This window comes from Aspergillus fischeri, genomic scaffold (assembly GCF_000149645.3).
Source record: "Aspergillus fischeri NRRL 181 1099437636249 genomic scaffold, whole genome shotgun sequence".
In the NCBI taxonomy this organism is placed as follows: Eukaryota; Fungi; Ascomycota; class Eurotiomycetes; order Eurotiales; family Aspergillaceae; genus Aspergillus; species Aspergillus fischeri.
In genome coordinates this window covers 3,431,288-3,458,020 of record NW_001509770.1, presented here as the reverse complement: position 1 = coordinate 3,458,020, position 26,733 = coordinate 3,431,288, and the positions used below count along the sequence as shown (strand labels likewise).

At 50.7% G+C, this 26,733-nt stretch overlaps 11 protein-coding genes across 11 annotated transcripts, besides 1 other annotated feature; 5 read left to right on the top strand and 6 right to left on the bottom strand.

Annotated features, from left to right (window-relative positions):
- Positions 1 to 109: 109 nt before the first annotated feature.
- On the bottom strand, positions 110 to 1,641 carry NFIA_019360 (ADP/ATP carrier protein; the record flags this gene model as incomplete). Its single annotated transcript, XM_001265128.1, has 5 exons — positions 110 to 673; positions 734 to 979; positions 1,187 to 1,263; positions 1,367 to 1,388; positions 1,591 to 1,641. The coding sequence occupies 5 exons, from the start codon at positions 1,639 to 1,641 to the stop codon at positions 110 to 112; spliced, it is 960 nt and encodes a 319-aa protein (XP_001265129.1).
- Positions 1,642 to 3,521: 1,880 nt separating this feature from the next.
- On the bottom strand, positions 3,522 to 5,437 carry NFIA_019350 (KRI1 family protein; the record flags this gene model as incomplete). Its single annotated transcript, XM_001265127.1, has 2 exons — positions 3,522 to 5,200; positions 5,263 to 5,437. 2 exons carry the CDS (start codon positions 5,435 to 5,437, stop codon positions 3,522 to 3,524), a joined length of 1,854 nt encoding a protein of 617 aa, XP_001265128.1.
- Positions 5,438 to 5,862: 425 nt separating this feature from the next.
- NFIA_019340 (putative transcription factor SipA3) lies at positions 5,863 to 10,356 on the top strand (the record flags this gene model as incomplete). The annotated part of the gene is made up of 6 exons (XM_001265126.1): positions 5,863 to 5,918; positions 5,976 to 6,339; positions 6,404 to 8,900; positions 8,951 to 9,037; positions 9,094 to 9,315; positions 9,377 to 10,356. 6 exons carry the CDS (start codon positions 5,863 to 5,865, stop codon positions 10,354 to 10,356), a joined length of 4,206 nt encoding a protein of 1,401 aa, XP_001265127.1.
- A 346-nt stretch (positions 10,357 to 10,702) lies between these two features.
- On the bottom strand, positions 10,703 to 11,359 carry NFIA_019330 (uncharacterized protein; the record flags this gene model as incomplete). The annotated part of the gene is made up of 1 exon (XM_001265125.1): positions 10,703 to 11,359. The coding sequence occupies one exon, from the start codon at positions 11,357 to 11,359 to the stop codon at positions 10,703 to 10,705; it is 657 nt and encodes a 218-aa protein (XP_001265126.1).
- Positions 11,360 to 11,904: 545 nt separating this feature from the next.
- NFIA_019320 (UDP-galactose transporter HUT1) lies at positions 11,905 to 13,269 on the top strand (the record flags this gene model as incomplete). The annotated part of the gene is made up of 2 exons (XM_001265124.1): positions 11,905 to 12,134; positions 12,198 to 13,269. The coding sequence occupies 2 exons, from the start codon at positions 11,905 to 11,907 to the stop codon at positions 13,267 to 13,269; spliced, it is 1,302 nt and encodes a 433-aa protein (XP_001265125.1).
- A 184-nt stretch (positions 13,270 to 13,453) lies between these two features.
- Positions 13,454 to 14,015, bottom strand: NFIA_019310 (peptidylprolyl isomerase; the record flags this gene model as incomplete). Its single annotated transcript, XM_001265123.1, has 3 exons — positions 13,454 to 13,608; positions 13,682 to 13,784; positions 13,884 to 14,015. 3 exons carry the CDS (start codon positions 14,013 to 14,015, stop codon positions 13,454 to 13,456), a joined length of 390 nt encoding a protein of 129 aa, XP_001265124.1.
- Positions 14,016 to 14,539: 524 nt separating this feature from the next.
- Positions 14,540 to 15,429, top strand: NFIA_019300 (uncharacterized protein; the record flags this gene model as incomplete). The annotated part of the gene is made up of 2 exons (XM_001265122.1): positions 14,540 to 14,644; positions 14,791 to 15,429. 2 exons carry the CDS (start codon positions 14,540 to 14,542, stop codon positions 15,427 to 15,429), a joined length of 744 nt encoding a protein of 247 aa, XP_001265123.1.
- A 68-nt stretch (positions 15,430 to 15,497) lies between these two features.
- NFIA_019290 (putative 3-oxo-5-alpha-steroid 4-dehydrogenase) lies at positions 15,498 to 16,635 on the bottom strand (the record flags this gene model as incomplete). Its single annotated transcript, XM_001265121.1, has 3 exons — positions 15,498 to 15,898; positions 15,957 to 16,431; positions 16,537 to 16,635. The coding sequence occupies 3 exons, from the start codon at positions 16,633 to 16,635 to the stop codon at positions 15,498 to 15,500; spliced, it is 975 nt and encodes a 324-aa protein (XP_001265122.1).
- Positions 16,636 to 18,749: 2,114 nt separating this feature from the next.
- Positions 18,750 to 22,592, top strand: NFIA_019280 (putative histone deacetylase complex subunit (Hos4); the record flags this gene model as incomplete). Its single annotated transcript, XM_001265120.1, has 2 exons — positions 18,750 to 22,283; positions 22,356 to 22,592. The coding sequence occupies 2 exons, from the start codon at positions 18,750 to 18,752 to the stop codon at positions 22,590 to 22,592; spliced, it is 3,771 nt and encodes a 1,256-aa protein (XP_001265121.1).
- A 107-nt stretch (positions 22,593 to 22,699) lies between these two features.
- Positions 22,700 to 22,728: a microsatellite.
- A 616-nt stretch (positions 22,729 to 23,344) lies between these two features.
- NFIA_019270 (40S ribosomal protein eS12) lies at positions 23,345 to 23,856 on the top strand (the record flags this gene model as incomplete). Its single annotated transcript, XM_001265119.1, has 2 exons — positions 23,345 to 23,654; positions 23,732 to 23,856. 2 exons carry the CDS (start codon positions 23,345 to 23,347, stop codon positions 23,854 to 23,856), a joined length of 435 nt encoding a protein of 144 aa, XP_001265120.1.
- Positions 23,857 to 24,426: 570 nt separating this feature from the next.
- NFIA_019260 (GID4/VID24 family protein) lies at positions 24,427 to 26,467 on the bottom strand (the record flags this gene model as incomplete). The annotated part of the gene is made up of 3 exons (XM_001265118.1): positions 24,427 to 24,617; positions 24,679 to 26,233; positions 26,444 to 26,467. The coding sequence occupies 3 exons, from the start codon at positions 26,465 to 26,467 to the stop codon at positions 24,427 to 24,429; spliced, it is 1,770 nt and encodes a 589-aa protein (XP_001265119.1).
- Between the last annotated feature and the right edge of the window lie 266 nt (positions 26,468 to 26,733).

Sequence of the window (26,733 nt, the reverse complement as noted above, 5' to 3'; positions counted from 1 at the left end):
CTATAACCATCCACAGTAGCGTCCAGTTTCAGGAAGTTACGCCTGCAACTGACCAACCCTTCCCCTATGAAGCCGCATCGATGAAAACGATTCGAAGTTAATCAATCGTTTAGCCAGAGCCACCCTTGAACTTCTTGCCGAAGAGGATGAGCTGAACCTGGTCGTAGATGGACAGGACACCAGCACCAGCAACACCACGGAGGATGTTAGCACCAGCACCCTTGAAGAGAGACTTGACACCCTCCTTGGCGACGATCTGGCGAGCAGCATCCATGGAGGACTTGTACTTGACGGCCTCACCGGAGGTCATCATCATACGACGACGGATGGTGTCAAGAGGGTAAGAAGCAATACCAGCACCAGTGGTGACAGTCCAGCCGAGCAGGAAGGAAGCAAGGAAGCTACCCTCAAGAGAACCAACCAGGACAACAGGCTTGATGGAGTCGTACATGCCGAAGTACAGACCACGGTAGACAACAATACCAAGAACGGAGGGACCGAAACCACGGTAGAGACCGGCAATACCGTCGGAAGCGAGGGTCTTACGGTAGACATCAACGAGACCGTTGAACTGGCGCTCACCACCACCCTTGGCGGACTTGGCGTCGTTGGCAAGACGGGTACGAGCGTAGTCGAGAGAGTAGACGAAGAGGAGGGAAGTGGCACCAGCAGCCTGAATAGCTTGTTAGTTTTCAAGTCATCTCTGCAGGAGACATGCTAAGGATATACGTACACCACCGGAGGCAAGGTTACCCATCATCCACTTGGCGTATCCATCACGGTCCTTCTTGTAGGCGAACATCGACTTGTAGGTGTCACGGAAAGCGAAGTTCAGAGCCTGGGTAGGGAAGTAACGGATGACGTTGGCAGTGTTACCACGCCACAGGGACATGACACCCTCAGCCTGAGCAGTACGACGGAAGCAGTCGACGATACCGTTGTACTTGCGGTCGAGACGGCCAGCACGGATCATCTCATCCTGTAGCGAATGGCGTTAGTCGCGTTCCAGTTGAGCAGATTGTCGGCCAGATTTGTAGAATGGCACGTTTTGCGACCACCCGATTGTCCCAATCTTAGCGACAGAAACATCGTAGGTCATCGCAAAACTTCGCTCTGTCCGATTTGTTTTCTCGCAGAGCGGTAGCCATTCTCACTGTTGGTCCGGGAGCGAAGATGGTTAACCAACCTGGTTCTGGACAAGGAGCTTGATACGCTCGATGGGGGCAGCAGCAGTCTTGGAGACGGCAGCGGAAACACCACCCACTGCGAAAGAGTCAGTAAAAGCTCGATAGAATGATCCCATTGTCGCAAATTGATGACTGCTGAAGATTGAACAATCATCGGGAATGATTTGGATAGCACATACTGAGGAAGTCGACGACGAATCCCTGCGGTGAAAATTCTGTCAGCGAGTCGTTTCCCCAGGCTTCGAGGGCAAAACCGCGTCGAAAACATCAAATGGAGTTCCTAGAGACGATTGCAATGATCTTCCACATCATGGAGCTTGATTCCTCATCATTGCCATCATTTCAAGACCTCGATCCGATGCGACCGGTTGTTGCCCAAAACAGGACGGGAATAACAACTTACGGGCATGCCGAAGACGGTCTTGTCGGCCTGGTTAACGTCACCCTTGGCCATGTTGACGGCTGTAAAGGACGAAAACTAAGAAAGAGACGAAGAGAGGAGATGGGGTTGAGTGTCAAGAAAGAACAGGACACTTCAAAGAGGATGGGAGGAGAAAAAAGAGGAAGGGGAACGGGAAGGGGAAGGGAGGAAAGAAAAATAGCGAGCGAAGGGCTCTTGTAAGCGGGCGGAAGCGAGTGGAGCCGCTAGGACGCTCTGGGAAAATTCTGGTTTGCTGGCCTCAAAGCGTAAAAGGGAAAAAAAATTTCGCAGCAATTTTTTTCCTTTTGCCAGCGGACAAACGGCCAGCGAAAGAGAAAAAAAGAAAATTCGGAACCGGGCGCTAATGATGGCCCAGGCAACGAGAGCCGATAATTCCCGATCTACCAGAAGCATTGTAATAATAACAGAGACTGCGTAACACACTGTCACTTGCGCTTGATGATTATTCTGCAAAGATTCTTATAATTATAACAATGCTCTTCTTGGGACAGGCTTGACTAATAATCTATAGCTAACTAACATGAGGATAAATCCATTTGGTTGATCGAAAGGAGTCTTCCCTGTACCTTATTCTTCACCGTTTCCCCGTCACTAAGCCAACCGTAACCCGGAGAGCCTCCGCCCAGTCGCCCACAGTCAGTCTCTTCACGGGGAACGTATCTCTACCTTAGCCTCAAGGATTTCTATTCTTGGTCTTGTCCCGAGTCTCCGATGACAAAATTCTCCTTGTTAGCCACCCGTCAGTAATCTTTGTAGATTCCGTAAATGCGGATAGAAGATATAGATGACTTCAAAGTCCGGATACCCCAGTAAATTTTTTTTGGGCGGTAGACACTCCATAATCCACTATCAAGCCGGTCATATGCATCGCTACTTTTCGGCCCTCAGTGCCGCGGATGTTCCAGGACATACAAAGTACTATCTGTCTACGACATCTTTCCTAGAGTGGATAGTTATCTTCAAGCAATGTCAATTGTGTACCCAGCGATTGAGCTTAGCGAATTCTCTCAAAAAGCATAGTCAGAATGCCATCCGTAAATACAATTCTTAGCAATGAGATCGATCCGATTCTTCTGAAGAAACTGCACTGTTTCTCGCATACCTGACGGGAATCTTCGACAGGACAGTCAGTGTACCTATAAACCGTATATGACCGGTTCGGTAGCATCCACTCTGTTTCGGGAGGTCAAAGCTGCTTGACTAGTCTAGCATTTCCCGACGAGGATTGATACCAATAGGGATTGTATAGCCATCGCTCAGTAGATAGATAGGTAACATCAAGCGGAAGCTCCCTTTTGGAAATATTAATGTCACTTTGTGCAATACCTTCCCAGGTTCGGTTTCGGGCGTTCGCGCCTCACCTTTTCCAAGCTACCTAAGGCTGTTCCTAGTTGCTCTTGAAAAAAAGTGGGAAGACCCACACAACATGGGGGCAATCTTTTACCATATATCGGACTGAGAACATTCTACTATGATCGATTTCTACTCCATATACTCATATGGGACTTCAATTTTCTCCTGTGGCAAGTCCTCTGATAAGTAATGATATTTTCTTGAATTTGCCTCGTACAGTGCCAGTCAAATCAGACTGTATGAAACGCTACGAGGTATAATATCTACAATTCAAGTGTAGTATCAAGTTTGCCTCAACTCGAGACTCCAATACTCAAATGCCGGTAAGAACATCGATATGTAGCAATGTCCAAGTCATCCAGACTAGACGCAGATGCGGCCGTTGTGAAACTTCCATTGATACGGGATCAGGCCTGAAAGATCGAAGGAAAACGGGAAGCCTCTGAACCTCACGATATGTTTTCATTATAAACAAGCCATTTCCGGCAACTGCAAGTGGTATTTATAAGACAAACATCAGCTCCAACAAAAGCCACACATCAATGCTTCTTGGACCTCTTTCTCTTCTTCCTCCTGGGCTCCCCTTCCCGGATATCCACTTTGTCCCCATCGTCTGCTTGCTCCGCATTACCCACAGGCTTTTCACCGCCGAAGCTGAAGACAGGACCCTCCTCATTGCCAAAGGTCTCCTTGCGCCATTGCCTCAGGCGAGCCTTCTTGCCGAGTTTCTTCTGGTCCTTGCGTTTCTTCTCCGGGTCACGGAAGGAAGCGAGCTTCTTCAGACCCGCAAACTGATTCAGCTGTGCATCATCAGCCATAAGAATGTCCCGCGCGGTCAACCCGAAGCTTTGAGGCGAGGTCTCGCGGTAGCGGAAGCGAGTCGTGTTCTTCTTGGTGGCGCCGGGTAGAAGAGAAATGTCGAGGTCTAGGTTGCGATCGACTGCCTCCTCGATGCGGAGGCGGTCCTTGCGGGCTTCCCGCTTCTGATCCCGCCTCTCTTGAGCTTTGCTCTTCTTGTTCGTGTCGTCGGCATCATCCTCCATCTCGACATCAGAATCCTCCAATACCGGCTTGGGTTCCTCCTCATCAAAATCGGGGACCAGATCTTTGATATCAATATCATCATCCCACGTAGGCTTCTTTGGACGTTTCTTTTTGCCCTTGGCCTCGCCATCACTACCAGCGGCGTCTTCCTCGGCGTAGTAGTCCTCGCCAAACCGTTTCTGCATTTCCTTTTCCCACTGGTCATCGTCCCAAGCCTCGTCCAGGAAGTGTGCCCAGTCCTCATCGGTGAATTTAGATGCGCGGAAGCCAGCGACTTCCTTGATCTTTTTGACCTTCTCCTGAAGTTCTTCCATCTTTAATTTGCGAAGACGGTTTTTCTCAGCTTCCCGCTGCTTCTTCTCTTCCTCCTTTCGCATGCGCTCAGCTTCACGCTGCTTCTTTCTGGCGCTCTTTTCCTCTCTTCGAACAGACTGTTGGTTGGTCTTATCACGAGCGTGGGTCAACAGGGTCGCGTTCAGCTTGCTAGGGTCTTCAAAGCGGAAGTTGTATGCCTCCTCAAAGGCTTCTGCCCGCTCCACCTCCTCCTCATCCTCAGACTCGAAAGGCTGCAGCTCGGATCTACCAGCTGGAATCCATGCCCTGGAAGACAAAAAGTTTGAAAGGAAGGTCTCCGGGTCCTTGTCCGCATTCTCAACGTCCAGCTTAATTTCCTCCTTGGGTTCCGAGGCTGACTTGGTAGTGGATTTCGGGATCAGGAATCCCCCGTCCTCGTCCTTATCCTCGTCATTTTGACCAGAGGTGGCGTGCATCTCTTTAACAATAGCATTCTTCAACTCCTCTTGTTCCTGAGCGTAGGTCTTCGGAGCGTCGGAGGTATCGTCCTCTTCCAGATTGGCACCGCTAAGAAGATTTTGCCGATGGTAGTCTCGAAGCGTCATGGGCTTTTGCTTTTTCTCTGTATTTCCCGTGTTTGCGTTTTCTTCTTCTTCTTCGAGGGCTGTGTAGAATTTAACGTCCTTGTCGTAGACACGAGGATCTTTTGACCGAATTGCGTTCAGTGTCGCCATAATTTCTGCATCAACGGCCGGCGTTACCAATTCCCCATCTTCGTCTTCTTCTTCGTCTGACGACGACTCTTCCGAATCGTCGGAGTCATCTTCGTCACGATCACGGCGTTTCCCGAGCGCTGAAGTCTTTCCTAATTTCGATTCCACTGTAACAAATATCAGACTTGTGTAACCGAAAAGGCATTGATTTCAAGCAATGCAGACTTACATTTCTGCAACTCTTCTCGTTTCTTGTTGTGTTCAAAACGACGGGCATATTCTTCGTTGATCTTCAATGCAGGCTCCGACTGATCGGTGATGGGAACTCCGCCAGATTCGTCTCCCGAATCGCTGGAGCTGTCATCGTCAAGTAGCTTGCGTGATTTCTTCGCTGGAGGCTCCATCTTCGCCCAATTCAAATAGGCAAAACAAGGGACAAGGACACAAATATTCTGAGAGCCGCCGATTCAGCAGAATTGTGCAACGCTCTTCAATTGAAAAAAGTTGGAGTCGCCGGCAGAAAAAGAAAAAATATTCATCCGGTGCTCACCGCCTGCCATCCGCCCTGCCCTGCCTCAGAACGCAGGCCACAACAACGGAGCACTGACGTAGCCAATTAGATCATGGATGGGGCTGTTGACCCCGGATGGCTTGGGAGAGTTCCAGGAGCTCTCTTCTCGACATGAAGTGTTTCTTTTGCTCACGTGTGTATTTACCCCGTCTAACTGGCCCCCTAAATCGTTGTTCTCAATATTTGGGGTAGTACTTTTCAATCTATCACACCATTACGCCTATCCGTATCGAATGTATGGCCGGGGATATTCGCTAGATGTCGACTCAGCCGCAGACCGCATTGTCCCAAGTTGGGAAGCTTATTAGTGTGGTGTAAGTGCGGATGATGAGATTCCTTATCCTAATGCTAACCTGATGGCGTCGATACAGGCCCGTTGGATTGAAAGAGGCTGCTCTCGATTCCCCGACTTTTAGGGCCACCACACTTCATTTCTCCGAGCAAATTGAATACCTTGAAAGATGGCTGGATGGTTATGCGAAGGCTGCTTCGAAGCTCGTCACGGAGCTTGCGACCATAGAAAATGTGATGAATACATTTCTGGCGTATTCTTCGAACCCTCCCATCGTCTCAGAAGCTGCCCTCGACCATGATTATACCTTACAGGCAATGAGCAGGTGTGGTGAGAGCTCAAAAGCTCTGTGGAATGGTTTAATGGCCACTGCGAAGAAAATGGAATCGCTTATATCGGAGCCTATAAGAGCCTTCATCCACGATGATTTACGGAGTTTCAAGGTAAACTGAGTGTCCCCGGCCCCTTTTGAAAGCATTAGAGGAGCGTCATCTTACCCCGCTACAGGAGACCCGTCGCACCCTCGAACAAGCGCAAAAGCAGTACGATTCCCTTCTATCCCGATATGCTTCACAGTCCAAATCAAAAGAGCCTTCATCCCTGAGAGAAGATGCTTTCCAGCTTCACGAAGCCCGGAAAGCCTACCTGAAAGCGTCAATGGATTTTTCAGTACAAGCACCACAAATACGGAACTCTCTCGATCGACTGTTAGTCCGAGTTTCCTTCGACCAGTGGAGGGAATTTAAGGCCCTTCATAATGACAATGGTGCATCCTTTGCCAAATGGGGCCAAGAGATGGATCGCATAAAGGGTTGGATCCATGAAATGGAGGGCAGCGAGAAGTTCTCAAAGCGTGAGCTTCTTTCTGCCAGAAAGCATATTGAAGACGCTGCAGAGCTGGCTGCCAGGCCGTCTCGAGAGCTGGAAGATTATTCAGTATCCACCGTTCCGTATCTAGGGTCTCGCCCTCTTTCGGACCTGAACATGCCCAAGGAAGCACGGTCCGAGAAACAAGGCTGGGTTTATCTGCGAACATTGTCAGGCAAACCAACACGTACTGTTTGGCTGAGGCGTTGGGCGTTTTTGAAGAACGGTATCTTTGGTTGCCTCGTGCAGGGTTCTCGAACTGGCGGGGTTGAAGAAAGCGAGCGTATAGGCGTGCTATTGTGCAGTATACGGCCTGCTTTCCAGGAAGAACGAAGATTCTGCTTCGAGGTGAAGACCAAGAGCAACACCATAGTATTGCAGGCCGAGACTCAGAAAGAGCTCACGGAATGGATTGCTGCTTTTGAAGCAGCTAAACGAAAAGCACTGGAAAACCCGACAAGCACCGACATCTCGGTTTCCGGAAAGGTTACTGTACAAGATCCAGCCTTTGCAATCTCTCAGCCTCCAGCACCTGAATTTGCCGCTGATCCGGCCGACTCGCTCACGCCGCACGCAAATGATGAGCATGGACCATCGGATCGTAGCGGAGGGTTATCAGTTCCAGAGCGGGAGCCATCAGCCTTCCGAAACAGCAGCGATCTCGGCAGCCCCAGGCGCATGACTGGGTTGGACCCCGAGAGTTCTGCGCGAGAGCATACTTCCAGACTCATTCAGAAATTAGATCTTCACCGCAAGTCCAACAATAATGCTGTCCCACCATCTATATCTCTGCCCGGTGCAGGTGGTGGTATCGCAGGCCTGATCTCCTCCAGCCATAGCACTTTAGGGCACAGCAACGGTCTCTCCGTGGGCGGGACTGATGAAGGGAACAGAAGTCGCAGTCTGACGAGCCGGAGCCTTCCTCCTACGACACTCGCACCTTCTACCTTGGCGAATCCACCCGCCCCTACCAGTATGAGCAAGGCGGCTGTAATCGTCAGCAATGAACGAGGTATTGGGTTGGGGCAAGCCGACAAGACAGGTGGGATGCCTAGCGGTATGATGGCCAACCTGTGGGGTAGTTCCAACTGGGGCTTCATGAACCGACTCGAACGCGAACGTGATGCTCAGCTTGCTGGGGCCGGCGAGGGAGCTTCTGTGGGACAACAAGCATCAACTCCGGTGATTGATTCGTCAAAGCAACCGCAATCATCTGACGCAGATTTGACCAACGGCATTTCAGCATCCAAGCAGCAGATGTCCGGCCCTCGCCATAGGCAGACTGTTAGTCTTGACGGCGATGCGTCAAAGGTGCAGAGGGCAATTTTGGGCATTTCGCATGAGTATCCCAGTTACTACCCCGAGCAACTTCGACCTCAGGATGCTCAATTTCGCCTGCTCTTTCCCGACGTCAAAAGAGAGGAGCCTTTGGTCATGGTCTTCCGAGCCACATGGAATCCCAACGATCAGCAAGAATTTCCCGGAAGAGCATACGCTACGACTCGCAGCATATATTTTTACAGTCATTATTTTGGATTAGTTTTAACCACAGGTGTCCCGTTGGAAAGCATCAAGGAAGTGACTGCTGCACCTGGCAGAGACTGCGACTTCTTATTTCTCCATACTATCCCGCCTCTTGGTGAGGATATTCCTGGACGAATCACAGTGAAAACATTCCTGGAGCCTCTAAAACTTCTTCAAAGACGCCTGAATTTCTTGATTCAAGATTCAACCGCGGTGGAACCCATGGGGTTGGAAGCAATTTTCAAGGCTCTGATCAGAATGGAGACCGACACGAGGAACCGTAGCCCTAGCCTGAACAGCTGGGAAGATGCGGCCGTTTCGGATGACAAGAATGGTACCGAAGAGGACAACATTGCTGCCGGACAGCAAAAAGATATCCGCCGACCGATTTACATCGACTATGACTTGGATCCGCATTCAAAGTATGGCAAACACGGCAAAAATGTGCCAAAGTTCCGGTTGCCAACACAACCTGTTCAATATGTTCCCCAAGGCAACCTCCACCTCGCTGCAGAGAAGATATTCGATATTAGTCCGAAGGCGATATTCCATATCCTTTTCGGTGACAAGAGTGCTGTTTGGCAACTCCTTTTGCACGAAAGAAGATCGCGAGGTTCGTCCCCCCGAATGATCGGGGTAACCTTTGGCTGACCGATATGAAAGATATCAAACAGGGGCCCTGGATCAGAAACGAATCTCGGCATTTGCGGCGCGACTTTGAATATCATATCGAGACAACCGACTTGCTTGGTACGTATCTCTACTCATCACCGCTTAGCAAGTGACTGACGGTCGCCTTCATGTAGGACGGACTCAGGACAAGACGATTTCTGATTACCAAATCATTGATGTTCTCAATGATCACTTGTGCTACGTGGTGACCGACAAGCGGACTCCGTGGCACCTTCCCTTTAAGCGCTCGTTCAGGTTGGTGAGCAAGATTGTGATTACATTCGTCGCGAAGGGGAAAAGCAAGCTTGCAGTATACACGAAAGTGGAGTGGCTTGGGTCTCCTCACGGCCTCCAGAGTAAGTGGTCCATTAGCACTCGCGAGACTATTGTCCTGCAGGATCACTAAGTTATTTACAGGAATCATTGAGAAGCAAGCAACAAGTGACTTAGAGCAAGACGCTCTGGACCTCGTTGATCTTGTCAGCGATCAAGTGCGAAAATTGGGCTTCCATAGCCGAACAAAAAAGGCCATCACCATATTCGGTCACATCGGACGCCAACAACATACATCTCAACTCTCGTCCAGCGAATCAGTTCTGAAACTTGAACCTCGAAAGCCTCGGCGTCAGAGGACCTTAACTCAACTCTTACTCGAGACGCTTCTCTCCTTCCTGGAGAGCGCTGTTTCGTCCATAATCATGTGGACTTTTGCCTTGCTTCGCTGGACCTGGAAAACTACGAATGCAAACATGGTCATTCTGGCCCTGCTGATCTCCAGCGCTTTGATGAACGGACTCTTCACTTCACGGTACACTTATGACTGGTGGCATGAGAGGAACGTGGGAAACTTCATGGCTCGTCTTGGGGTCGGTCCCAACCATGTGATGAGCAAAGCCATCTATATGAGGGATATCGACGAGGTGATTGCTAATGCCACTGTCGGCCAATCTAGCAACAACATGAGTAAATGTTTCTCTACATTCTACCAGCAGACAGTGAGCGACCAGGGAACAGTCCTTTCCTTTGGCGCCTCAGGTCCTCGAGACTCAGTGACACGGAGTGCAGCCAGGCGGATCCATCAAACCCGCGAGCGACTCGCTATGTATAGACACAACTTGTTAGTGGCGCTCCGGGTAGTGAACAGCATTGAAAGAGAGGTCATTCAAGGCGAGTGGGAGCGATGGCTCCGGCAGGAATTGAGACGCTGTCACCAAGTCGAAAAACTTCTCGGAAAGGATAAGGAGGATGACGGGTTCAACACGCAGGTTGACCAAGCAAGTCAAACTGTATTTGCAGACCTCGCGGGTGACGTTCAGCAGTGGTACGATAAATACTGTACCAGTTGCCAGGTGGAACAGGAGCAGCTTGAGAGGAGCGGTGTTGTATATGGTATTTAGAAGGTACATAGGGGTTGCTTGTTCGTTTTGTTTACTCCGGACGGATCGATACGTTTTGAACGATACCCCATTACAATTGACCGGATGTTGGCGGTTATCTTTGTCTTACTGACTTGATCGGAGTGGGCGATTTCTGGTATATGTTCGCAGTCCAGCTCTCTGCTGGTATATAGCTCTGATGTTTCGAGCTTCAAGCGAATTCGAATGGTTTGTGAAATGCCAGGATGCGGTGTGCTGCTGGCTTGTAGGACAGAGATTTCAAGCGTAGCCATGGATATGGTCGGTACCAGCCAGATCCCATATCCCTGTACATCTCGATGGAGTTGTACGATCGTCCCAACCTCATTTAATTCTGTCTTGGCTTCACAGCACCCTCCTGGACGACATAGTACACCACGGTACCATCCCCACCCATGCTTCGATCAACCATGGCCAAGAGAAGTCTCTTCCCACCCCACTCCTTTGTGACCCGAGCCGTTCGTCTGTACTCATAGTACTCTGTCAGCTTCGCTGCCTTCTCAGCATTATTACCAGATGCTTTGGCATCATCTAATGATTGAGCATTCGACTCTTCCTCGTCCTCGGGAAGCGCATCGAACACGGCAGCCATTTTGCGCAGACTCCATGATTGTCCGTGAGCCGTGGGTATGACGAACATACGTTCCAGCTCGATGTCGTCCTCGCGAAGACCCCTCTCGAGCATGAACAGCTGCTCGTCTGGGTGCGTATAGATTCTGTGGGGCGGGATGCCGGAGATCAGGTAGGAGGGTGAGCTGGAAAGCTGGTCTGTAGATGTTGGGGTCGACGACGATGAGACAGAGGAATTGGATATTTGCAAGTCATGGATTTGGAGAGAGGTCCAAAGATGCTGATGTTGAAGGTTGTGGAGGACTTGGATCGCAGTTGCAGATAGAGGGTTCGGGGAGGCAGAGGTGGAGGTTAAGAGGGTGGTGAGGGCCGAGGGCTCTGGAGCCTGGGGTGTTGATGTGAGTACGGTTCGCATAGTGAGTTGCTAAGAGCTTGTTTTGTGTGGATGTTGTAGCAGAGACTGGTGGATTTAATTCTAGATAACGACTCTTATCAGTCTGTGGTTTCGAAGGTTTAGATAGCCGCTGCATTCCATATGGAGATGAGCAATTGATGGTCATTGCTTACTCTCAACGGACGGAATCTATCCTCTCAGATACAAATAATCATATCTCAATGATACTCGATGTAGAAAGTGATCAGTATTGCTTGACCTGCGGGGCTGGACAATAGCGATGGAGTCTTGCAGGCGGAGAGGGAAAAATTTAGGGCGATCGCGCCGAAATTCCGCGCAGCGCGTTTTTGGCAAAAGAAGAACAGAACACATGGCATCAACGGCCTGTGTTTCGAAATGACAGTGTGATCCTCACTGCGATATTCTTTTTCATTTTTGGTCCATCAGCTCCCTTTGTGTCTTCGAGTCTTATTCCAAGCGAAAGTGTTATTGATCTTGACTTATCTTTCACATGATTCATTGTCTTTCATTCATCGTCATTCCGTACACATACCCAAATTGCGCTCATGGCACGCCAAAAACAGGCAGTGCCTTTACAACGGGCCACTTCTTCTGAATTGATGCACCTTGTGCCTGAAGAATCCAAGTCAATGTCTACACAACAGAATGGCAGCGCTCAGAAGCCTGTTACCCTAAATGGATCTGCCTCGACAAAGGGACAAGCGCCTGAAGCTCCCCTGGAGACTCCGGGATTGATGCAACTTGCGATTTGTGTCCTGGGTATTTATGCGTCATTGTAAGTGATTTATCTCCAGCGCATGATCATCCTCTCCATATACAGTCTCTAATACGTTTGAAGTCTGTCATGGGGTGTTCTTCAAGAAGCGATTACTACGGTCAACTTCCCAGTCCGTCCTCCAACTGCCGAAGAACCAAACCCGCCGACGGAGCGCTTCACCTTCTCGATCGTTCTCAACACCATACAATCCACTTTTGCTGCGATCACTGGTTTCCTCTACCTCTATTTCTCTACTCCGGCCGGCAAGAAGGTTCCGTCCATTTTTCCGACTCGCAAGATTCTCTTCCCTTTGCTCCTGGTCAGCATCTCCTCGTCGCTGGCGTCGCCGTTTGGATATGCCAGTCTTGCGCACATCGATTATTTGACCTTTATTCTGGCCAAGTCATGCAAGCTTCTGCCTGTGATGTTCCTCCACTTGACCATCTTCCGCAAGACATATCCATTGTATAAGTACGGCGTTGTCTTGCTGGTCACCCTTGGAGTCGCAACTTTCACCCTCCACCACCCTGGAACCAGTAAGAAGGTTGCGGCGTCGGCAGCGAAGAACCAGTCCGGCTCATCTCTGTATGGAATCTTCCTGCTTTCCATCAACCTCCTTCTGGACGGCCTCACGAACACAACCCAAGACCATGTCTTTAGCTCACCGCAAATCTACACGCGCTTCACCGGACCGCAGATGATGGTAGCGCAGAACGTCCTTTCGACAATCCTGACCACCACCTACTTGCTTGTCATGCCCCATCTGTCCTCTACCGGCGCCTTGCATGCTCTTCTTCCCATCCCAATTCCACCTTCTACCGAAACCGAGCTTGCATCCGCCGTTTCCTTCCTCTCACGACACCCAGAGGTGATGAAGAATGTGCTCGGGTTTGCCGCCTGCGGAGCCATCGGCCAGCTTTTTATATTCTATACGCTTTCTCGCTTCTCGTCTTTGCTTCTGGTGACTGTGACCGTCACGCGCAAGATGCTCACCATGCTGTTGAGCGTGTTCTGGTTTGGACACTCGTTGTCCGCAGGCCAGTGGCTCGGAATTGGCCTTGTATTCGGCGGCATCGGGGCTGAAGCCGTGGTACAGAAGCGGGAGAAGCAAGCCAAAGAACGGGCGAAGGCATTAGCTGGAAAGAAGGATTAGACTGTTTGATCTGTTCGACCTTTATTGTACATATATACACACATAGTAGATCTTCATTCCATCATAGATACGTTTTTATTACTGCTATGCAGGAGATTCTCCATTCCATCCCTGATGACACATCTCGAGGTACTGATAGAGAAACGCTCAACTGCTAAAGGTAAATTGGTCATAGGAGACGAGGCTACTTCCTCCCTTCAACCATGATGATATGGTACCCAAACCCGGTCTTCACCTCCACGTATTTGGGGTTCGCAGTCGTACTGGGCTCAAGCTCATACGCGGCCTTCTCAAAGTCCGCGTTGAGACTGCCTCGGACTTTCCACCCAAGAGAGCCGCCTACAGTCATCAGCACCAAGTAGACCCAATAGTCCGAACCAGAAAGAAGAAAAAGAGAGAAACAGAAACGCACCTTGCCGAGCCTTATCCTCCGAGTACTCCCTTGCGACGTCGTCGAATTTGGCCCCGTTGCGCAATTTCTCAACCGCTTCTTCCTTTTTCGAGAATTTCTCGCACTATGTTTCGAGCATTAGTCTAGAAGTAGATACATGGAAGACAGCTGTAGCGAAGTGCAATTGTGCGAAGCAATACTCCAGAGAAAAAGATTTACGTACAAGAATATGTCTGACATTAATCGACGTAGCGGGCTTCAACCCCTTTCCTCCTCCCTTCCCCTTGTCCCCCTCCGACGCATCTTTCCCCTTGCCTTTCTTGTCGCCTCCTTTGGCGTTGTTCTTAGGGGCCATCCTTGATGTCAACGCTTCAGACCTCCGTTGATGGGACGTCGGTGCAGCGGTGAACTCAGCCCAAGTCTGGGGACCGATATAGCAGGAATAGAGGCTCTTTGGAGTTTGGACTTAGCTAGAAGCTGTAGCTGGAAGTATCTTTAGGGTTTGCGCCGAGAGTGGTGCTTCTCAAGAGTCAAGACTGATGCATTACCAGAGTTGGAGAGTGGGGTTTGGTGGGGTATGGCTAGCAGCCTGAGGCAGACAGGCAGACAGCTCTACTGTTTATGTACCAGATGCGAACCGTTGAATGACGACATTGGAGTCTCTGTATTGTCGCTTACACTAAGAGGTGTTTGATTTGAAAACTGAGGTACGCCGATAAGGTCTACTCTTTCTATCTTCGGAGCTGGCTTGCATGACTCTACAGTATCATTGATCAGAGCTTCTGTTGTTGCTATGACTTGTCACTGAAGGGCGATCGTGTGTTCCAATGAGACTGATGCTGGTGTTATCTTCAGGCATTAATAGGCCGAGAGGCTGCAATGGAATCCAATCTGGAAGCAGCGCGGATCAAGTCCTTGCCTGATGACGCATTCTACATTGCAGACTTTATCACCGAGGAAGAGGAGGAGTTGCTGCTGCAAAAGGTATGTTTCGCGATCACAAGCGTGTAGCTCCGTAGTGTGACTGGCCTATGTGGCGCTGGCAGAGAGCTAGTGATGATCCATCAATCGCTCCATGTTACCACCAACTGCACTCCATATCTTGTAAGAGACAGTGCTAACGTTCGAAGATAACAACTGCCCCTCTCCCGCGGTGGACTCAGCTCTCTCACCGACGTCTTCAAACTTGGCCCTCTGCTCTGACGACGTCGAATACTCTAATTGCATCGCCATTGCCCTCATGGCTCGTCTCACCTATCATCAACCCTCGTTTGGACTCACTCGACATTTTCGCAAACGCCCCTCACGGCGCTCCAAACCATGTCCTGGTGAACGAATACCGTCCCGGCCAAGGAATCATGCCGCATGAAGATGGAGCCGCGTACTATCCCCTGGTTGCGACCGTGAGTCTGGGAGCACCGATTGTACTAGATCTGTATCCGAAGCTCGGTTCAAGCAACGATGGAAACAACAGCGGGGTGGGTGGCGCTCGGCAGCCCCAGCAGCCCCAGTATCGAATCTTGCAGGAGAGGCGCAGCCTTTTGGTTACGAGGCGAAGTATCTATACAGATTTCTTGCACGGCATTGCAGAGACCCGCAAGGACGATAACCTAAGTGCTGACATCATCTGCAATTGGGATCTGCTGCGTGAACCGGATCGTTATCAGTGTGGTTGGTATGAGAGGGAAACTCGGATCAGTCTGACGTATCGGGACGTGCTCAAGGTGTCAAAGTTGGGAAATACGATGAAATTCCTAGGCGGACGATGACCTTGCAGACGGCGACTCAAGTGCCCTCTGATCCGGGTATCAACTCGATTGAATAAAGCTATATTTGCTTAGAAGAGTCCAGGAATCATGTTCCATCTTTCCTTGACAGCGTCCGGTCCGAACTTCTGCTTGTACCATCGCTTGCTGATTGCGGCGGTTACACCCAAATTCACCGTTACAAACGTGAAACATGACAAAACTGTCTTGTTCACCATCTCGCCATTCGGTGCAGCCAGCAGAGCCAACGACAGGTATATCACGCACTCGGCCGTGTAATGGGGACATACGATTCTTTGAAACATAGGATGAGTCGGGAGGGTATACTTCTTAAGCGAGAAGAGGTAGTGGTGACAATCGTGCTGAACACCCGAGGCGATCAAAAATAATGGAAGGCAGAGGAATGTGCGAAGAGTAGGAGCGGTGGCTACTTGAACATCATCGAGAGTCAACTTGTGGGTCATGAGAGTTTCTAGGAGGGTGAAGATTGTTAGAGCGTAATCTCTTGGATCTAGTTCTTAGACGCATACCTGTCCCCTCAATCCAGATGGCGACCGTTGCAGCGAGGTAAAAGGCGAGCCCTAGAAGCCAATGGACAAACCACATCCTGGACGAGGATGGCTTGAAAAAGATGCGACTCTCATGCAGTCGCCGAATTCCTTGTACTAACATCAATGCCCAGCATAGTAAGACTTGATGTATGGACATCGACTTCTCCAAGTGTTGTGGGCCTATCCTTGTCGCAATGGCTTGAAACGCCGAACCTCTGGATAGCAATTGGAACGCCCAAAAGAGCGAAGAAAGCACAGAGGCAACATAAAAGTGCGTGAAGTAGCTGTGAGGAACTCTCAGAGAGGCGAGGTAATCGAGTGCGAGGTGTACGCGAGAGTTGTCCGAGCCATCGGCAGGCGCAAGGGGTCTCGACCCGACCGTTGTTGATGTTGCACGAGCACCATAAGTCACGAAACGGCCGCGAAGTGTATCTGGCAGGCTGATCGACAGTATCTGGTAGTCATTGCTTTGGTTTAGTCCATCATCGAAAAGTCTCGCCTAGACTGATGCATCACTGCCAAAGTAACCATCGTCATCTCACACCCGAGATATCCGTACCGTGCAGGCTGCAAAGATAAAGAAAGCTCGAAGAGCATCAACAACGTCCATGTGCGTGACGGAAAGCGTCGTGTCCACAAGCTTCCTGATAAGCTCCATCTTGGTATGATTGACCAGGTGTAGCCGGTGCCGACGTTGAAGCTGCAGAGAGCCTGGAAAGGCGCAAGAAGGGGTAAGGCGGAAATCCAAGAACAGCTTCTTTCAATTAGTTCGGAGAGTGTTGTAAAAGCCCTGAGATAGTGGTTGCCATGATTTCATGTTACTGTCACCAATTGCCATGAGAATTGAAACCCCACCCGGAACGCAGCTACTTACGGAGTACACTCTAGGGTAGTTATGAGATGGAGGGTTTGGATTGCCTCGGAGCTCCGCCTGCTATGAGAGCTAGTTCATACATTGGCAGAGACATGATGAAGGGTTGAGTTTCTACTATGGTGGCCTACTTGAGAGACTTGACAGATCCCTTACCTCAATCTTATCGTAAGAGCAGAACATGCCAGCATGTGTACCTATCGAAACGAGAGATGACACCTTCATCTTTCAGAGTTTGAGAATCAAGACACCTTTCGTCAGACTTTGCCCCCCTCTCCGCTTCTCGCCATTTGCAGCAAGTTGCAACTTCGTAAACCAGCAACGGCTAACGGAAGGGGCAAAGTGGGGCGATAAGCTGAGCTATCATGTCTGATCATTGGCTGCACAGGAGCAGATCACTGGTGTTTAAGTGGGCCTAATCAGACTCGTCGACTTAATCCTGCTACTACTAGGCCGCAAATAGTAAAGGCTCAGTTGCCATTTCGTCAGTCATTGGCTTGATGCAGGGCCTAATTTACGTACTCCGCAGCTGGAAAGGTGACTCCCTGACTAGTATCTTACTCACGATAGGTTTGGATCCATGTTTATGAGACACTCTATGCTGAGTTTCTAGATAGCAGCTCCTTCCAGAAGAGAAGAAGATATGGACATACTCGGAGTCTGACGTATGAGGAAAGTTTCAATGCGAGTACCCCGCTGTTCAGGCAGATAACGGCGATTCCGTGGAAGATATTATTGTTTCCAAGCAAGTTGATCTCCTGCCTTGGCAACGTACGCTGCGGAGTACTGCTGTTTCAAGAATATCTGGCTAGTAGTACCTATTTTCGGGAGGTACAGAGAAAGCTGTTACAGATCGACGAGTCTCATGCATACAACATTTAATAATAAAAATAGATAGCACCCTGGATTGTGATCAACTTGACTCTTTATTCAATGGTAGCAGCTTCTGTGAAGTAATTATCAGAGAAGAGTGAATTTGATAAGGGTGATTCCATTGCAAAATGCTGTAATTTGGGTATTTTTACCAACATCATACGATATGTACTGAGGCAAAAATATCCCGTGACCACTAACCCAACCCAAACCAGCTGGTGGCCAAATAGCTTCCTGAGGAGCGAGGACCCATCTTAACCCCCAAGATGCTACCTACTATTACCTCCGTACTGTACAGTCCTTTACCAAGCAGTCTACTACTCTACCTAAATCATCTACCACTAGATACATAGGTACCAGTTAGTTTATCTACTAGGTACTGCCACCATACGTACGGAGAGCGGAGTAGACAACTAGTCACCTTTATCAATAATTTGACTAGTCCGGAGTCCCGCGATTTTGAGAGGACTTCTCTACTACTCTACCTACTCCCGCTAAAACTCACTAACCCAGAGAATCGCTGCCTCGACTTCTTTTGTTCCCTTTCTCTCCCTCTGCTTCCCTCTCTTCCTTTAATCTCCACTAATTCCTCCTCTCTACCCATCCAATCCTCACCTTCGTCTTCGTCTCACTGATCCGTCTCCCACTCTCATCTGTCTCTTCACCTCTTCTTTTCTTTATCTACATTTTAACTATTTTCTCTCCACTTCTTATCCCAGAAAGTTTGACATAACTCTGAAAGCGCCATATTTCTCCTCCCCTTTAACTACCGCGTCACTACTGGTTCAACAGCAACTCTCTTCTCCAGGATCTGAAGAAATTCTTCACCCATACGTAACTTCGAGTCCAGTGCGGTGATCGAACGGCCGCGTGAGAAATTACAAAAGATAGGGATCTTCGCTTTGCTAGGCGTGGTCGAGCACCAGCTTCCACGCGCGACTGCTGGTGGTTTCGACTGCGAGTACTCTCTGTCCGCCACGGCCTCCGAAAATGACGATCGAAACACCCAGCAATCGATTACTACCGCTATGAGTGATGTTGATGCAGTGTCCTCCCTGCCAGCTGCCCTGCATGCCGGACAAAATGCTACCGCTGTCACGGTGAACCCCCGGTCTGCTTCTGGTTCGCTGTCTTCCAAGAGGGTCTCTCCGTCGCCCCATCGCAGAGGAGAGGATACTCGCGTCAAGGAGGTTGATTCTGCGTCAGGAGAAGGGGATGGCCCGCCGAGCCCCAAGGCTGACTCGGAAGCAGAAACTATCATCCAGTCGGGCCGCGAGTCGCTGTCGCCAGAAAAGAGACGGAAGTATATTCAACATGAACCAAGGCAACGCGATGTTCAAGTAGACAACGGTGACACGGTGGAGGACAGTTCACTACCTGATGACACACACATTAGGAAGAGAAAGCGATCCATCGATGACTCCATCGCGGAACGCGACCGTGGGTTCTCCCCGGAACTTCATTCTCGAACAGCTGTTTCTCCATCACGTGTGAAAATTGAGAAGCCAGAGGAACTACAGCTCGCCCTAAATAATCTTGATTCCGCTCTGCCTTCACATAGCACGGAGGCTGTCCCTGGTGGTCAGAACGTCCAGGTCTCACGAAAGCGTAGCCATAGCGACAGTGTCGACACTGAGAGGGACAGGGCTCAATCTAGTCGTCACACAACGGCCTCACGCGACAAAGAGCGAATGGATATCAACGGCATCAGTCTACCTCCACCAGAGTCGATCGATCGCTCAGTCTCGCCTATTCGGTCGGCTCACAAGCGAACAGCTTCCGGTCCGCAGCTTGGGGGCAGTGACTTGCAAAAGAAGAGGAAGACTACTACTCCGCTCATCACTGGATTTCAACGGCAAAGCTCCGAGGACAGGCTGTCGGTTTCGTCTTCAACAAGTGGCTCTCCTCTACCCAGCTCTCAACTGCGAAAATTAGCCGGTGTCGACGGCGCTTCAGCATCTCCCGCTAGGCCGACGGGTCACAAGAAACAGCGCGACCAAAATGGCCGAACCCGTCTAGCACGTGCCTGTGCAGCTCAGGAACTGGAGGTAGCAATGGCGAGGCATGCAGAACGCCCAGAAGATTTGAATGTGGCCGACAATGCGGGAAATACGCCCCTCCAAATTGCTGCCCTCGAAGGGTGTGCGCCGATTGTGAAATTCCTTCTTGAAGCTGGCTGTGACATCGACACAAAAAACATTGACAAAGATACTCCTTTGATCGATGCCGTCGAAAATGGCCACTTGGAAGTCGTCAAACTCTTACTGGAGGCGGGCGCGAATCCTCGCACGGTCAACGCGGAAGGTGATGAGCCATATGATTTGGTCCCTTCGGACTCGGAAGACTATACAGAAATACGCCGTGTACTTGCAGAGGCTAAAGCCAATCCCCGGCCGGGTCGCCGTTCCGAAGAGCGTGCTGGTTCCGCAAATAAGGAGATAAGCTCTAAAAGAGTTGCTGCTGCAAGCCCGCGCGAGTCCCCCCCGGTGAATGGACCCCGTAGCCCCCCTCTATTCGGGGCCGCTACGAGGCGAAAGACTGTGCGAAGTGAAGCTACGCGAAACGACCTACTCTGGACCAAAGCTACACCCGAGAATCTGCAAGCATTTGCTGCGAAAGGTGATATTGCCGGAGTTGCCAACATTCTCAACGTTGGGCAAAAAGCCGACACCGAGTCGATGATAGCTGCAGCCAAGGGCGGTCATGACGAGGTACTGTCTCTGTTGCTAGGGATGGGCGACGCGGATCCGGATCCTGAGCCACTTCAAGGAGGAAACCAGAAACCCGGCTACAATACACCCATGCTTGCGGCGATCGGCCGAGGTAATCTTGCTGTCATACGGTTGCTGCTGGATCAGCCGAGATTTAATCCGACACGCCGGCTTTACCGTGATCGTACCTACTTTGAGTTATCTCGAGAACGGAGAGCTGACAACTGGGAGGAGGAATATGACTTGCTGAGAGAAGCCTATGATAATTACATTAGAGCCAAGCGTCTGCGCAAGCAGGAGGCTTCTTCACCGAAACGACCGCGCGACAGAGAGAAGGAAAACAAGCGGCCGGGTCGCAGACACTCCCCATCGCCCGCGGTTTCTTCCAGGAAGGCCGTAGCAAGTCCAGGCGCCGGACACCACCGAGAGCTCTCTTCCAAAGATGCTGTTACATCGAAGGAAAAGAAACGAGATGGTGTAGCTCACTTAAAGGAGAGATCCGGATCCAGTACCAATCGCCCCAGAATAGCCCACAAGGGTAGTGACAATCCGGCGGACGCCGATGGGTTTCGGGTGGAGTCTGCTCAGTCCAAATCATTAGCAACACTTACCAAAGATGAGGAAGCTCCCAGGAGAAGGCGTTTGATTGCAGGGCGCCCTCCACAGGATCGCGATCGCAGAAGACCCAGCATACCATCTTCGGATTCCCTGTCAGGCCGTGAGGACTCTGCCAAATTCCGGATTGATCCTTCTACCGAAGCTACGACGGTCCCGGATGGGCCTGTGGCCTTGAAACGCGGACGCAGTAGCGCAAGTCCCGAACGCCCCCGTTCTCGGGGTGCAGATTCCGACCACCACTCACGCGATGGCCAGAAAAAGAAACGACGTGTTCTATCTGAAGACAGGACGCCAAGCATAATTAATGGTAAATTGAAGAAAAGTCACAGCAGCGGCATAGCAGAGGAGTCCAAAACGCATGTTCGGCCGAAGAAAACCGAAGATCAATTGTTGGAGCGCGAGCGTGATCAGCAGATTGAGAGTACACCACACATGGCGACCGACTCAAGAGCTGTGAAGAAAGAGCGAGAAAGGCAGGATGTAGGCCACCTGGCTGATATCCCCATGGAAGATGCGAAGACTGCGGCCAAGAGGTCCGAGTCTGAAGAACGGCGCCGGGAAGAGGCGAAACGGGCCGAAAAGGAGCGTATCGCGGAAGAAGAGCGTCTCGCAGCTGAAGCGGAGAAGGCTCGCTTGGCAAAGGAAGAGGAAGAACGAGCTGCCCGTGTGGCGCGCGAAAAGGTCGAGGAAGAGGAGCGCAAACGGAAAGAGGCCGAGCAAAGGCGGATCAAGCAAGCCGAGGATGAGCTTCAGAAGAGACTAGAACAAGAAAGACTGCGTCTTGCGAAATTACGGAGGGAGCAGGAAGAGCAGGAGCAGCGGCGTCGCGCTGCACTTCCTAGTCGGCTTCGTGTTGCTGCCCATCTCGTCGGCTCCAATGACCCACGAGCGCGGAGTCATGCCTGGCTGAAGAGGTTCATGCCCGTTGTTACTGCATTCACAAAACAACTGGATCCTTCATGTGATATCAGCGTCGCTGACGAGAGATGGGTTCCAAACTACCTGGTGGCACCTTTATTAGCGACCAATGATCTCCAGCTGTCCCAGTACACGAGCTGGGAGAAGCGTAATGCGACTCCCACTCAGCGAGAGAATCTGTGGCGCGTAACCCGTCGGATGCTGGTTCAGGGAGATGATATGGACTTCATGAGTTCCTCGTTTGGGCAGATCATGCAGAAGGATTGCGAAACGCGGCCGAAATACTTTGACATGGAACATGTATTTTGGGTTAGAGTAAGTCATTTCCCTTTGCGACCGTCCTTCATTATAGCTCAGAATCAGTTCATTTACTGACATGGCAATCAGCTTTCCGACTTCATGGACCTTGTCCCTCACGTTCCGCATCTTCATGGCCTTGACATCCAATTTCTCAGAATGCACATTGACCAGGAGCCTTCTACAGCAGCACCTCTCCTTGAATCAGCGCAGCCCAACGGGCAAGGGCCCGAATATGCCCATCTTGATAATATTCATGGCTTTCCTACTGGGATACCCGGGCTTACCAACGGATATGGCCATTCACGGCCAAGTACATACGTTTAGTGCCTTGTGCTTTTCTTTTTCTCTCGCCGCGGCGATCATCGAGCATAGCCTTGAATGTACAGATGGCTTGTTTCCTCGGTTGTATGACTATGATACCTCTTACTATTGATGTGATGTGAGATGTGATGTGTGATGTCTCTTTTGTTCGGATAACGGACCCTTGGATAGAGTCAATGATGCGAGTTTATCGCTCAATGCTGGGCATTTCCCGCTAAAACTATGCCGTAGTACGACCTGTCTTCACTTAGTTAACTAGTTGTGTTTGCTTACTCATGGACTGCACAAATCCGTGAATATGAGTCACGTGATTATGTAAATGGCATAAGCGCTAGGCGGTAGGGCACAATCTAGAAAATAGGCGAAGTGATACCGAAAATTTTACCGCCCGCACACACTCAAACAACAGCTCAACAGATCATCTCCACGAACTCTTTGAGGATAATCCGACATTTGATATCAAACGTCAGAAATACCACCAATCAAAATGGTACGTATCAGTTGAACCAGATGTGACAACTTCCTGCAATTCAGAGACGAAAGCGAAGCCAAAGCAAGTGAGGGGAGGGGAAACTTGGGCAGCACCGACGAGTATATCATAATGCTCAATCGGGAACGTTGCGATCAAGCACAACCCATCAATGCGAACCTTCGCTCTGATGATGTCCTTCGCTATTCGAGTCCGCGCGTAGCGCATCAAACCACCCAAGACAAGAGCTAACGATGAACTGTGACAGTCGGACGGAGAAGAGACCATGTCCAACCCCCCCGTTGCCGCCGCCGATGAGGTCGAGGTTTCCGCTGATGCCGGCGCCGGCGGTCAGATGTCCGTCCTCGATGCTCTGAAGGGTGTCCTCCGCATTGCTCTCATCCACGACGGTCTTGCCCGTGGTCTCCGCGAGGCCGCCAAGGCCCTCGACCGCCGCCAGGCCCACATGTGTGTCCTCAACGAGGGCTGCGAGGAGGAGGCCTACAAGAAGCTCGTCATTGCTCTGTGCTCTGAGCACAAGATCCCCCTCATCAAGGTTCCCGATGGAAAGATGCTGGGCGAGTGGGTCGGTCTCTGTATGTATTCCCCTTTTCCCTTTTGTGGTGGGAACCATTGGACATGGGCTGGGGCTAATGGTTGTTTGTGTGACTAGGCCAGCTTGACCGTGAAGGTAACGCCCGCAAGGTTGTCAACTGCTCTTGCGTTGTCGTCAAGGACTGGGGTGAGGAGTCCCAGGAGCGCTCCGTCCTCCTCAACTACTTCCAGACTGAGCAGTAAATGCACTGCCGCTGCGATGTGCTTTAGCGGATGGGATGTGATGTGTGATGGGCACGGAAATGGGGTGGTTTGAAGGGGAGGAGGAGCTCCTGGTTAAGTGACCAATGGGCCTGGGGCTCGGGCTCTTCTTCCCCGTCCTCGATACGTGATCCATTCACTTCGGATTCACATTTATCTAAGGTCAACGGACTAATGGAATGAAGAATATTCATGATCAATGAGTGCTACTTGAATCTTGAGTATCAGACGTAGGCTTAAAAGTCGTAGATGTGATGCTTCTATGTCCATTCAGATACATCAAGTAACTGTCAACCATAGGCACCAGACTCGCAGACTCGTTCCGAGCCAGACCAGCACGGGAAAGTCCCTGAATGGCAAATGTATGTACTCATACCCTAATTATGTCCCCAAAATCGAAGATCCGAGCAAAGCGAAAACTCCAGAGCTATGCGAAAGCCAAATACAATCACCCAAGCCAACGGACAGTGCCAAAGAGCAAGTAGAGCATATCAAAAGCGAATTGTTGGGAGCAAGGTGTCTCTGGGGCACACCCGACTACCCGACTCCAAACTACCTGAAGTCGTATGAAGGACGAATCATCTTCTCCGTCTCTGGCTTCAGTGACAGCTGCTGATACGGTGAGCTTCCCGGGTCGTAGTAGAGACCTTCAATGTGCCCAGTATCTCGACGAAGAGAGATATAGTAGAATCCTGAGATGGTGAGGCCCTGGCGTGCGTCGGTGGGAGTGATGAAACAGCGTTCTGTACCGTCATTAGCACAAACCACAAACAGATTGGAGAGGTGGTGAAAGATCATACACACCTTTCCATCGCATCAAAATCCACCGTTTGGATAGTTCTTCGGTAATCCATTTCCTACTCACAAGGTTCCTTGTCATCTCGTCGTCCGTCAAGTTCTTGAATGGTTGCAGCTCGCGCCAGTAGGTACTGTCGGTTTCAGCGTCGGACTTGAAATTTTTCGTCTCAAGAGTGTGAGTGTTGAAGTCTATAATTTCTCCCTCCAGAAAGGTGACAATATGTGCATCGTGAGATGGCGACGTCTTATCAGGAATGTTGTAGGCTTCCATTGTACCTGAAAGCGTCATCTCTTGGTAGTTGATATTGTGAATGGTGACTTTGACCGGCCAATTCTCATCCTTCCCTGTTCCAAAGTTGGGGATATTATTGTTGGCCAGGTATCGTCGACCGCTTGTCGTATAAACACTAATGCGACCATTATCGCTGCCATTGACGATCACCGGTTCGGTGGCCGGATGAGAGGTTGGCCCACGGTGCGCGAAAATCGAGCTGGGAGTGCATGCTGCCATCTGTGAGCCTTTAAAAACCATACCTGGACGTAGCCAGGAACATGGCGGCGGCGGTGCAATTAATGTAGTATCCAGGATGAAATCATCCTCATCCCAGGAGAAATCGAGTTGAACAAACCCACCTGCGGCAGCCGATGAAAGACTTTCTTCAAAGGAGGTCGAATAGCGCAAACGGTCGAGATATGTAATAATTTCCTTCAAGCGCGGGCTGGGAGGATGATCCATATGCAGCTGCCGATGAGCGTTGACACGAGCGCGCACATCGCCGTGAGTTGAGATCCGGTTGGATTCGCCTCGACTACTAGGTATGAACCGATATGCGCGTGAAGTCGGTGACTGCGTCGCTCGTTCCCTGCCATCTTCTGAATCCTGACTGGTACGCTCCCGGTCCAAAAAATAGTGGTGTAATGTCCGCGTCCTCGAAAGGCGCGGCTGGCGTCTGACCGACTGCAACAGAGCTTCGGCCGTGGCGAGAGTTGTGTCGTCCATCCGGTGTCTACTACTCTCTAAAGGCTCAACGGGGAGTGGAAGAGGGCTTCGTCCGGTCGCATCACGTCGTACGTGGCGCCTCGACGTCGCATTGCGATCCGAGAGTCTGCCAAACCAAGAGGAGACACTGTTGGGATCCTGCAGAGGTTCGTAAACCAAATCATCCTCGTCATCCTCGTCGGAGCCTGGGGCCCAGCCGTACAGCGACCGTATGTTGGAGACACGACCTTCATAGTTCGGCATATTCGTCGGTTCCTCTCGTGGCCGACGCACTATGGGATGGCGACTGATTTCCACGGACATACGCACTCCAGTCGACTCGTCCAATTCCATCGGATCAGACTCGAACTCGGATAGTATTTGATGCCGTCGACGACGTTGTCGACTTGAGGAAGAAGAGCCGTGAGGAGAGCGGACTCGAGATCGAAGGAAGATCACGTTGTCATCATGAGCATCATGCGAGGCGGCCGCTGGGAGAGTGAGGACAGGGGTTGAGACAGCGCTCAGCTGCTGGAGAGATGATGCGAATGCAGGCGGAGGAGATCGAGCAGAGTTTCCTTGCTGTCCGAGAACGCAGATCAATGAGCACAGCGACGAAAAGAAGGCGCAAAATGTCAAAACTAAGCAAAGCAGCCCAGGAACGAAGGCCAGGACATGGAATCGTGCCACGTGCAGTATAGTGGAGTTGAGGATCGGAGCAATATGTCATAGGCAGATGAGGCACAGGATATGGACCCTCTGATAGAGTTACGGACAAACGCAGGCACGTACCGAGGGAGTATTTTCTGGGGGCATGGTCCTCTAGATCAGCCCTGTGGAGGTTGACAAACCCGCCGTTGACCTATGGGTTGCGCACAAAGACTGGAACGGGGAGACGGAGGACGACGAGGACGATTGGAAGGACGATGAGGTGGACGAGGCATGCGAGCCTCTCTTTACGGTTGGAATGATTGGCAGTTTAGAGTGAGGAAGAGGTGCTTTCAGATAGTGATAGATTGCGATGAATTAAATGGACGCTGGATAACGAGGGGATCGAGAGATAGAGGAACGAATGACTGGGA